This window comes from Spea bombifrons, chromosome 3, assembly GCF_027358695.1.
Source record: "Spea bombifrons isolate aSpeBom1 chromosome 3, aSpeBom1.2.pri, whole genome shotgun sequence".
Taxonomy (NCBI): Eukaryota; Metazoa; Chordata; class Amphibia; order Anura; family Pelobatidae; genus Spea; species Spea bombifrons.
The window spans coordinates 58,315,427-58,328,445 of NC_071089.1; the positions used below are offsets into that span (position 1 = coordinate 58,315,427).

The 13,019-nt window shown below is 39.0% G+C and overlaps 1 protein-coding gene across 1 annotated transcript; it reads left to right on the forward strand.

The window, feature by feature from the left end:
* Window positions 1–115: 115 nt before the first annotated feature.
* Window positions 116–10,674, forward strand: LOC128483974 (zinc finger-containing ubiquitin peptidase 1-like). The gene is made up of 8 exons (XM_053460295.1): window positions 116–121; window positions 2,717–2,809; window positions 5,501–5,612; window positions 5,913–6,101; window positions 6,249–6,432; window positions 8,097–8,248; window positions 8,650–8,870; window positions 10,627–10,674. The coding sequence occupies exons 1-8, from the start codon at window positions 116–118 to the stop codon at window positions 10,672–10,674; spliced, it is 1,005 nt and encodes a 334-aa protein (XP_053316270.1).
* The last annotated feature ends 2,345 nt before the right edge of the window (window positions 10,675–13,019 follow it).

Sequence of the window (13,019 nt, forward strand, 5' to 3'; positions counted from 1 at the left end):
TTAACCAGGGGGGACGCTTGCTACTCGAGGAGGATGGTCAGCTTGGGAGATCACAAGGATGATAATATCTGCCATGAACCATGTCTAGGCCTATCCCTAGTTAGAATAAGTGTGCATGGAGGTGACAGCGTATAAGTTAATGTGTATGGTGGTTGTGTGTGTGAGGGGAGCATCAGTGCACAGTGCTACAATGAGTGTATGTGTGTTTAGTGTACCATGCAATACTATGTAGAGTGCTAGAATAAGTATGTGTGGGCTGTCATTGTACAGTGTTTAACTGTGTGTGTGTATGTGTGTCAGTGTGCAGTGTTAAACTGTGTTGTGTGTTAGAGTAAGTGTATATCAGAGTACATCGTGGTGTGTTGGTGTATGGTGTTAGAGTGATTGTGTGTGGGGGTGTAAGTATACAGCATTAGACGGTCTATGAACAGTATCTTAGTGTATTGTTTGAGTGTCAGTGTATAGTGTTCGAATGTGTGTTAGATTGAGTGTGTAGTATAGTTGTAGAATGTATGAGGCAGGGAGGTGGTGCACATAGTGACATACAGAGAGCAGAGCACTGTGGAACGAAGAAGCTGTATAGAGTAGGGGAAGAACAATTATTTCCAGTGCCTGTATACAGAAAGGGGAACACACAACCTAAAAAAAGCATAAAATACATACATATTCAGATTCCTGTGTTGCAAAATGCAGTGCAGTTCATCTCCTTGGTAAGCAATATAGCCATGGAAAATCAGATAGGACTAGCCAAACTTTGACATAGTAGCCTGGGGTGCCACTTGTTCTAAGACTGCCCCTTGTCTTTTTTTTTTCAAGGAGTAGGGATGTTTAAGGTTTTTGCATAGGGGGACAGTTACTATTGTGAAAATTTGTAACTCTGTTTTCAGCATGTATACAAATCTGCTTCTCTTCATCTCTTCTGAACAGTAGAATAAAACTCCTTGCATTGATAATAAATATGTTTTCAGGTTACTTATGTAGTTACTTATGTGGAACTACTTAATATATTTGTGTGCTGGCAAGAGTTATGTGATGTGTGAATAAATCTGTTTATTTAAGAGTCTTATAGTATAAGTATAGTATGTGCTCCTCGTCACTTGTTCTTGCTTTAACCATATGGGAAAATATTGGTATAGGCATCTTTACAATAGAGAAAACAATAATCACATTTAGACTTGGCCAAAAAGTAAAAATATTATTTCACCAATAAACCTTTATGACTGAAGTTGGTACCAGAATAAACGTTTGGTGAAAAATTCCACTAAAGAATTCTACAAACCTACAATGTCTATACAAAGGTGCCTTTCTTTACAAACATGCATCTTTACAGTGTTTTATAGTCTCACATGGCAGAATTTGAAAATATAAAGGCTTTTAAAGGCATGTTGTTGCCCCCCCCGCTCCTAATGCATTCTGGTTAACCTGATTGCCTAGCTGTGTGACCCCCTGCAGACAGCAGTCTATCCCAGACTATGTTGTGTTTTGCATATGAAAATTATATTTTCTTTGCATGGGTGTGATGTTTTATGCATCTTAAATATTACTTATAAACCACTAATCAGTGATGTATTTATGGAATTGCTGCCCTAGGTATGGTGCAGGGCAGCCCCCTCAGTTGACCCCTAGGACCTTCCTCTCATCACCCTGAGCATCCTCTCCTCCTGCCCTGAGCACTGGATCATATAATCCATGGTAAAGACATCAGGTTTTCTAGAATGGGTACCCAAAATGATACATATTGTTTTAAAGTTTTATGTTTAGAAAAAGCTAAAAAGTATTTTATTTAAGATGCGTACCTTTTTATAGTACCTACTGTAAAAGCATTGGCATGCCTTTCCCCATCATGCTTTTTTACTCTTGTGTACCCTTTCTCTTCAACACTGTGTGTGTATTTGTATATATTATATATACCGTATTTGCTCGATTATAAGATGACCCTGATTATAAGACGACCCCCAAATCTGAATATTAATTTAGGAAAAAAAGAAAAAGCCTGAATATAAGACGACCCTATAGGAAAAAAGTTTTACCAGTAAATGTTAATTCATCTAAACTATTTTTTTTAAATAAAAGCTATGATTGAGAAAAATATTTTGGTTTTATTTCCTTCTATTTTCCAACCTGTCCCCAGTTATGCACATCTGCCCCAGAAATGCCTTATACCCCCTATATGCCACTGTGCCCATTGATATGCCTTTTGACCACCTATGTGCCACTCTGCCTCCAGAAATGCCTTATACCCCTATATGCCACTCTGGGATTTAGAGGGTTAAAAGGCATATTATGGGGAAGAGTGGCATATAGGGAGGTTTAAGGCATTCAGGAGGCAGAGTGGCATATAGAGGGTTAAAAAGGCATTTCTGGAGGCAGAGTGGCATTAAGGGGGTTAAAAGGCATTTCACAGAGCACTCTGCCTCCAGAAATGCCTTATGCCCCCCATTTAACACTCCCCCGCCCCCCCCCAACTTACCGGTGCTTCTGACTTCCCTGTCATGTAGCCGGGGCAGCGTGTAGATCCCACGCACTTACGCTGCAGCCGGAAGGAGGCGTGGCTAGCAGCGGGGGTTGTCTGCATCCATCGCGCAGACCTTCCCCGACTGTCAGAGATCAGAGTTCCCCGCACCTTCCCCATCTTATAATCGAGCAAATATGGTATATATATATATATATATATATATATATATATATCTTTTTAAACAATTTTCAGGGGCTGCAGCAAAAGTATGTTCTACAATTGGCAAGGCAACTCCAGGATGAGGAAGACCAACATCGAAGAGCTAAAGAGATGGAAGAATTCCAGAAGCTGCAGGTTATTGCACAATTAAGCTTTCTCTATTTGGATATTTCTACACAGCACTTTAAAAATAAATTAAACAAAAGTATCCTGTCCTTCCTTAAGTGTTCAATTAGGATTGAGTAATATGTAGAAAAAAGTTTCCACGTGTATGTGGCGTGATTATTATATACAGCATAGGTGTATGGGAAAAGGGGGAACAATATTGAAAAATGGGAGAGATAGAGAAAGGAGGGAGATATGAGAAAGGATAGAGATGGTGAGAAAAGATGAGATAATGAGAAAAGGGGAGAGACAGGGAGAACATTGAGAGTTAAAGAGAGGAGAGTTTAGATTAAAAGAAAAGCGAAAGACAACTTGAAATAGGAGAGATGAGCTACAGAAAAAGAGAAGAGATAAAAAGGAGGTTAAAGAAAATGGGAGAGATAAGAGAGGAGGGGTAGGGAGAAAAAGAGATAAAGAGAAATGGGACAGAATCAAAGAGAAAGGGGAGAGATACAAGGGTATAATGTGTTTATGGATAGCCATTAGTAAAAGTAGTGTATATGTGTATTCTGACAGTCTATCCATTACTGTCACTGTTTAGGGCCTAAAGGGTTTACAATAAATTAAGAGTGTGTCTGAGATGAGACCACTGTGGGTGCGATCTGGGTTCTGGCCGTATACGATTTGTGCAGTCTGAGTGTCAAGCCAGGCCTCTGGGGTGTGCTACCCTTAATCTATGCATGCGGTTTAGGGTTTCCATACATTATTTATTTAATCAATACCACTGGTGAGTTTGCTTGTGATTTTCATTTGATCTATACCTGCAAGGGTAGGTTTGTATGTGATGTTTATTTGATCTATACCTCAACTGCATGGTGGAGTGTAGCACAGTGAAGGAAAGGACAAAGGGTGCTGTCGATGTGGTGGTGTGTGTGGTCATATGTATGATGAGCTCGCATGACTCTGCCCCTAAGGGCATGGCACAGAGGGATGCAATGGGCGGTTCCAAGGGGACCGCAAAATTAGGTTCTGCCTAAGGTGTCAAAACTCATTGCACCAGCCCTGGGTATGTGGACTACTGAAGTTTTTTATTCTTGGATTTAGCTTCGTATAATGCACATTTATAAATATGGTACATTGTAAAATGTTGAGCATAATACAATGTTTGACTTCTAAAGGTTGGAGGTATTTTATGGAGCAATATTGAAGAGACACCCAGCATCCTGCTTCATGCAACATTATGTCAACAAAATACATTAAGATACTTATGATGGAACATGCCTATCCTTTGACCCAAGTGGAGATCTTCTCCATGTCTTGGCTACAAAATATCGGGCTGCACCACATTTCCAGTCACTTACCCCTTTTATTTTTGTCACTACCATAAAGCTATTTGACTGACTTCTCGTATCCTTGGACAATGCTTTATTTCCTCTCTCCATTTTTGTTCCTTCAAATTAGTAACAATATAATAACACAAATATTGCGTGTTGGATTTTTATAGTTTTTTCCTCATACTTATCATATAGCCTTATGGTAGGCAATAGACTGGCCGGGTCCAGACACTCTAAAATATCACATGAAGACCTCTAATGGCAGCCTTCAGGTCTGCAGCTATAGGAAATTTGAAAATTAAACCATGTTTTGTTCACTGTTAAACTACACTATTCAACACTGTATTTAAGTATAAAAAAAGTATTTTTCAATGTGACTTTCCTTTTACTTCTTTTCATTTTTCATTCTTAACTTGGAAATTATCACATTCAGTCTTTCACGTGTGTGGAATGCATTGCAAAAAAGGCTCAAGAAAAAGAAATGGTCAAGAGTGCAGCATTTAAAGTTATCTAAAATATCACATGAAGACCTCTAATGGCAGCCTTCAGGTATGCTTTTTGCACGAGAAAGAATAGCAATTATAGAATACCAAAGGGAAGTAAAGGCTCATGATTGGAGCTCAGGATGCAGTCAGGTTTTCCAATGCATTTATTATTAATAAATAATTGTTGATCCCTATCCCAAACACACTGAGAATGATCCGATTATTGTTTGAAATTAAAATCCATGAGACAATTTGGTGCGTTCACTTGAATTTTTTTTTTCTATTTATGAGAAGATGTGTATGCCCTCCATCAGCCTTGGTCACAGTAACCTCCATTAATGCTTTGTGCATAGAGAATGCCAGGATATGTAATCTCTTGAAAACATTATAGTTTTCAGAGTTCATCTGTGTGTTCCTAGATATTTTTTAGTGGCTTATTTTTTTTTCTTTTATTGCGACATCTGAAAACAAATACAATCTATTGGAATATTCTTCACAGAGAAAACAAATGCAATTTTAGGTCGTTGCTACCTGCTATTCATAACACTAGTGAAAGTATTCACTAAACTGTGAATATGCAGATGTGAATCTTCTTACTCGTATCACTATGCATTTTAAAGGGCCAACCACAGTGAGCTTCTCCTGCAAGAAAGGCTGAGGGGATCCTGCATAATGCATAGTTTAAATCGGTGAAGCAAATTTTTAGGAATCTCCTACATTGCATTATGCGGGGCCAATTCAGTCCTTCTTGCAAGAGAAGCTCACTGACCATTCATGATACACACTTATGGAGTTTTCAGGAGCTCCTTGCTCTGAATGACCCTTCTTAAACTACCTTGCTTTTTTACTCTTCATACTTTTTAAAAATGATTATTTATTTACATTATCCCTAATTCCTCCAGAGACAATTTGGCATGGACAATAGAATGCAACCTATGGATTTTCACCTACACAAAGCGCAGATGATGGAAACTTTAGCTACGGGCATAGATGATGGAAGAACAAAGACTTCAGGTTGGTGTTTTCTTTATGTAAAGTGTTCTTATTTATTTTATTTTTTTAGATAAATAAGGGATTTATGTTAAAATCACAATGTTTTTAGGAGTCATATGCTGTAAACCATGAACACTAACACATGGTCCCCAGAATACCAGATTTTGAGGTTGAAAGAGCCTTATTTACATACCTTATATGTTATGTTTCCAAATGAAATGTGTGTGCTCTTTACCAGTACTTTATTCCATACACCGAAAATTGAATTTCTGTTCTCCTTTTTTTATTATTATTATTATTATTATTATTATTATTATTCAGGGGTTTTAGAAGTGCTACACAGGTATTATCACAGCTCAGCACCTGAAGTGAACAGGGTCTGGCTTTGTTCACATTTGGACCATTTCAGCAACTCTCTAGGAGACAAGGGATGGGGTTGCGGCTTTCGGAATTTCCAAATGCTCCTTTCTTCTCTGATGACAACTGACTCTTACAAAAACCATTTACAAGGTATGAAAATATGTAACTGGTGCAATCTCTAATTACAGGGAGAAATAAAAGTATATTTAATTAGCACTCAAAAATAGTTAAATATAGTATAAGTGTTTGTTGCTGATGTTTTCAATTTTTTAGACCTATTATGCTGTCTTCATAAAGCAAACTTTTCACCAGGTTATAGGTCAATACCTTGTATCCCAAGGATTCAGCTTATGATTGAAGACTCCTGGAAGGAAGGCTTTGATCCTCATGGTGCCTCACATTTTAATGGCAAATTGCATGGCACCAAAGCTTGGATTGGTGCATGTGAAATTTACTGCGTGCTGACATCACTTCGACTAAAGTAAGAAATCAAGAACTACTTAGCTGACTGTGAGCCAGTAGGAATCCCCATGAGTTCCAGAGTGTTTGTGATTGATAAACACTTTGTGTTTTGTCCTGCAAATGTCCTGTAAACTGATAAACCATGACCTTCATAAATTATAAATTAATATAAACACTGGATTGATTGCCAGTAAACAATGTAATGTTTAACATAATGTCCCCGTTCAGTGTTAATGTAGGTTGTTACAATTCCCCACTGCTTTGGTTTTGTTTGTATGCCTTAAGAACAATTTAACATTTACAATAATGTCTCACATTATATTATTTATATTAAAACTAATGAATAAAGAACATCAGCAAATACAATGGCTGGATAATTTAAAAAGAAAAAAATGAAGCAGGTACCCCCTGACTAGTAACCTAGAAAACATGAAATCTGAGCAAAACAAAACTCTCTCGATACTCGGATCCTGTCCGGATAACTAAACTATGTTAATCAAAAGCTGCATGGCCACTGAGTTACCGAGCATTTATAAGCCAGCTGAAACGGTTTGGTTTTATATAGGTAAAAACTATACTTGTACATTCTGATTTTACATTTTAACAAATTTGCCTAACTGGTTAATTCATACAAATCTCTAAAAATGAGGTGGGACCCTCAATGAAACAAGTGAAGAGGAGAGCTCGGAATATTTGTATACAATTAATTTAGTGAATTCATAATTAAAATAATAAAATGAGTTGTGTGGTTTTTAGTTTCTTAAGGAGAAGTTGCAGCCCCCCAGCCACCTTTGCAACACTGGTTGGCTACTTGGTCCTATTCAAGTAAATCTCAATATCCTACCTGGCTGAGGTAAGGGGCAAATGCAAGGTGACACAATGAAAATATAAAAGGATCTTTCATTTTAACATATTTTTCCTAAGCAGCATACGTTTATGGTCCCTTTTACAGTCATGCCTGTGTAAATATTATTTTCTTATGGATGAAACTCGGGTAACTAGGTACCGTTTCCAACCTACTGTTTAGTCTTAATGTGCCAAACGTATGATCCAGGAAGAGATACATGGTTGTCCTTGCTGGTTCCTTCATGCATGGAGTATAGAGTATGGATCTACTACCGCTTTTGTGACCCCCAATAAGACAGTCCCACATTTCTTGTGCCAACATGGAAAGCATAGTCTGACCTCCCCCAGTGCTGTAATTTGCATATTAAGGTAATTTCAGCTTATTATCTTGAACCAATGTTACTTTCATTAAACATGGTGGCTTGTCACTATTTTGGAAGGGCACCAGGTTTTAGCAAGAAAAGTTTGTGCCACACTTACTGTTTTTTGTTGTTAAATACAGGGTCTTGGGGAAAAAAGAACATTTAAAAATAGTTAATAACACTTATTTTCTGCACAAAATCATTTTCTAAAGATTGTAGGTAGGGGTCTTCTAATGAGGACGACAAGCACAATAGATACAATTTATTATTATTGCTGTGCTCATTTACAGTGGGAAATGTGATATGACTCTTTTTTTTAGCCGTAAGTGTTTTATCCAGTGGTAGGCAGAAAATCCACATCTACCAAACAACACTTTTTCTTGCAAATCCTGCACGAGATTAGTTCTGTCCCTCGCCTTATTATAGTCATCAGTTCCATATACATTGTTTTGCTTTTTTCTCTAATATCCCATAGGTGTCGAATTATTGACTTCCATAAGCCAAGTAGTCCATCCGGAACACATCCTCTTTTGTTCGACTGGGTTCTGAACTACTATTCTTCTAATGCCCCAAATAGTGATCGAGTGGTTTGTACCTCAAAGCCTGCCATTTATCTTCAGCATCAAGGTATGACACACTTTTTTGTTCCTGTGTTTCAGCCAAGTTCTTATTTAATGATTTCTATTTTTATTTGGTTCCATGTCTTGGGTAAAATGCACCTCAAAAGCCAGACAGACTGATATGAAAGTAGATCTGTCACTTTTTCCAAACCTTACATTTTTCTGTTTAGTTCAGTTGTAGTTCTGTATGATGTTATTTATGCAGATTTGAGGGTGCTAAGAAGGAAGTGTTTGGAATGTATTATAGAGGTGGGAAGATGTTTGAAAGGATGTCTGTTAATACTACCAGTTACTTGTTTGAATCTTCAAAAAAATGTGCAAAAGTTAAATACATCACAACAGAAATCACTAACTAAACTTTATGAAGAGAAACTGTGTTTTTAACTTTGCATCACTTTTTTTTTCCAGGTCATAGTCGTACCATAGTTGGAATAGAAGAGAGAAAAAATAAGAGCTATTGCCTGTTACTATTTGATCCTGGTTGTCCTCATGAAAATATGTGCAAGCTTTTGAAGCACAATATGGATAGTGCAGCTCTTAAACCACTTCGGAAATTTCCAGGGAGCTTGAAACATAAGCAATACCAGATAGTGGCCGTCGAAGGAGTTCTGTCTGCAGAAGAAAAAGCTGTAAGTGTTATGATCACAAAACCACAAAACCAAGCGTTCGCTACTAACAGAACATCACATTTGTGTAATGGTCAGGATCCTTTTGTGGATGTTGGTAAATATTTTTTTATTATCTGAAGCTGACTTGTGTACGTATAGAAAAATGTGTTTTTCAAAAGCAAACATTTCCCATTGCACAGATCCCTGTAGTTTCCTTTGCTGATAAATAGGTCACAGGAAGTTTGACTTTTCTACAATATTTATTTTTGGGTTATAAAATCGACTGCGCTCTGTTAAATTGATGTCTGCTTACATGCACTCTAATATATATATAATTATATGTGTTTGCATGTGTATTTCTACTCTTATATTGTTGTGAATTATTCTTTAACTCTTGATTTGTTTAACTACTTCATGACCTTAGGACTTACTCTTACATCCAATAAAACTGGTCTTAGATAACAGAATACGTAATAGTACAGGGCTTGACAAATTTGTTGTGAATCTAAGCGCCAGCTAAAAAAGTTAGGAGCCAGGATTTTTTTTTAACTAACAGTTGGTCAGGAGTGATCTGATCATCATCAGCCCACTTACTAAACTCACAGCATTTGACCTGGAAGCACCCTGGACTTTCAGGTCAGTGCTGGTTTTTTTTTTTTTTTTTTTTTTTTTAACACTTTCTATGCTGATGTTCCATTGGAGCACAGCATTGACTGATATTTAGTCCCCACAAGCTTGTGGGGACAAATGTTAACCCCTGCAATGCCGCAAATTGAAGGGGCTCTCATGGAGCGATCAGGCAACAGGGGGGTGTTTGGGCTGGTCTCCACACTCATGTGGAGACCAAAGAACCCTCTACCCCTGTCCCTGAAGCTGCCTCTGGCAGCTGAGACGCAATTGCTGGTCTATAGACCAGCCATTGCAGGGGGGAGTCTCTGATGACTGCTGTAGGATTCCATGCCTACAGGAGTCATCAAAGGGCTTGTGGGGGCTCGTTTTTGCTGTTGCTGGCCTGTCTGGGCTTCCAGGCAGGCCACCAGCAGCAGAGCCCGTACAAAACGGGAATTAACCCCTAAAATGCAGCGATCACGGCATTGAAAGGGTTAATGGTGCACTTTCGCTCTCATGGAGCGATCAGGCAGCAGGGGGGTGTTGTGTCAGGTCCCCAATCAACACTCAACCCCCTTTCCTGAAGCTGCCTGTGGCGGTTTTCAGCCTACAGAATTACTCCGTGGGAGTGATCTCAGGCTCTGGGGCGGGCTCTGAGTGGCTGTGCTGTCTGCCCAGACTCCTGGGCAGACAGCAGCAGCGCCCCCGCGATCACAGGCTGACAAACACCTGGCGCCTGGGATTTGTCGAGCCCTGTAATAGTACATCCTATGGTTTTTGCACCGGCAGAGTGTCTGGGCTCTCCCATATCAGCAGGAGCTAACATCACTAGCTTCCTGCTCACTGATCCGACATAATGGCACTGTAAAAATGTAAAATATTAAAAAAAAAAGAAAGGAATGAAAATTTTAAAAATAATTAAGATTCCAGTTATGTCATCATGACATCATAAAGGGTACCCATTCCAGTTCTTAGTGAAATCGCTGAGGTCTGTAAAGACCTCCAAAGGCTTGCATTTGGAATAAAGGGTGGAGAGATGCTGTATTTACTCATTGCCGTTTGATGCTGTTGTATATTTAGGCTTATTTTTCAGGGTTTGAGAAAAATGCAGATATGCCGAACATTCTGTAAATGACAATGTTAACTTGTATTTTTTTTTTATGTTAAGGTTTGTCTCCAGATGACGAAAACTTTCAAAGCAGAGAGAATTCCATAAATGAAAAGCGTGACAACCTTATGTCATGAAATTTTCTATAGCGCATCATCAAAATATTTTTAACATGATTGACTGCTATTTTTATATTATGTATAAATAAAGATATTTTTAATATAAATTTCGGTGTCACTTGTTTACTTTAACACTGTACTTCAAATGGTCCTCTCGAGTTAATTATTATTATTTAGAAGGGTAAAAATATTCTATATCCTATGTCAGGGGGATTCAACAGATGGCTGCTTTAAATTGAGGTCTGGAGCAGTAACCACACTTCCAACCAGAGCCACACCAGTGAGTGAACCTCACCCGGGTGCTCTGAGTAACTGGGATGCATGGGGGGGAGCGCAGCACAAGGGTGCAGTTTGTACCAGCTGAGTCTCCCTAACTTCTTCCCTGACTGCTGCTACGTTCCTGCGATCTTATTCTCCTGTCTTCTCTCTTCATCTGATTCTTCAGTACCAGGGGACAGCCATTCCTCCAAGAAGAAGACGGGAGAGCAACAAGAAGCGGAGCTGCAGGGAAAGAGACGGGAACGGAGAAGTGTTCAGCCGGCACAAACTTCACCCCTCATGTTGCGCTCTCCACTCAATTCACCGCTGCTATTCAGAGCACCTCGGTGCAGTGCACTGCATCCAACTGCCTAGGTGTGCCTCTGGTTGGAAGTGCGATTGGTGAGAAGGTAGGAAGACATTGAGAGTGTGTGAGTAAGAGTGAATCAGTGAAAAAGCAATTCTGTATCACCATCCATGTCTGGATCACTATATAATAAGAGGCATGCTGTATATTTTCTCTCAATGAAAAATTAATGCAGTCCACACACACACATGCATTTCTGATGAAGGGGCCCACTGCAGAAAAAATGTGGACACCCCTGTCCTATTTTATCTAAACTGGTTACTATATATTTTGACTGGATCCTAGATCAAAATCATTATCAAAGTATGAAGAATATTAAAGATAATTATTACTGAAAAATGAAAATGGAATAAATATATATATGTATATATAATGTATATATAATGACTGATACACGTGACACACAGTTTAAGGTCCATTGGAAAGCCATGACGTACTGAAATTAGAATATAAAACCTACCTTTTGAGTTATGGGTCATTGCTGGGATTTGTTTCCTGAAATCTAAGTATGTAAACCAGTTGCTGGGAAAAAACAGTGCTCACGTAACACATCATAATACAGACATTATTATACCTGTGGGTAGCTTAAACAAGCTGAAATGGTTTTACAAATCAAAGGAGCCATGGCTCATAAAACGTTTGCTGCTCAAAGGTAACCCTTAAAACACTGGCTTTAAAAAAATAAAAAATAAAAGTATAAATTAAATCTAGGTTACCTGTGGACTACATACACTACGCTAATCAACATTACTGGCACATATGAAATCTCCTCCGGCAAGTTAAGAAGTGCAAATCTAAGTTTAAACAGGTTATTGAATCACTAGCCATGCATTTTTTGCCTCCATACTACCACGCTACAACAGATTGTACATCAGATGTGGCAGTTATGTAGCTATTAATTTCCTCTGTTTTGTCAGCATTTTGTTTTGTTTATCATTTTAAACCTTAAAATTAATCACGGAACTTGTAGATTGGTCATCTTTTTGGAGGAAAAAGTCAAGGAGTTGATCGAGATTTGTTCTCTGTCACTAAATACATTATTATTTGCTCCCGTTGACAAAGAGCTTGTGTTTGCGCGAAGTAGATTTGCTTGTTCTTATCTCAGCATTTTTTTTTATTATTTTCATGTAATGTATACTTGGAGCCACTGAACCTTATTTAGACGATTATATTAAAGGGAAACAAGCTTTATAAAAAGAGCAACCAATTATGGCAGTGGAGTCTATCTGTCCAGTGAAATGTGTTATTTTATTTATTCCTGGTGATAATACATTTGTTTTTGGTAAATATTATTGAATCCAGACATTCACATACCGTATTTATCGGCGTATAACACGCACTTTTTTAACTAAAATATGAAGCTGAAACCCTACCTGCGTGTTATACGCAGATAAATCCTAGAGCCAGTGGCGGAACTAACGGGGTCGCAGAGGTAGCAACTGCGACCGGGCCCTGGAGTTCTGCCAGTCAGAGGGGCCCAAGGGGTGCCGAGCGGTTGCTGAAGATGACCGCTCGGCAACTCTCGGGCCCCCCTGACTGACAGAAATCCAGGACTCCTCTGCTGGCGGCGGCCGCCGCCGCCTGCCTCAGCGCTTCAACTCCTGTGTAGGAAGCGTGAGGCGTTTGTCTCGGGTGCCGGTGCTTCACGCTCGGCGCCGGCATATGACGTCAGACGCCGGCGCTCAGCAGTGAAGCGCCGGCACCCGAGA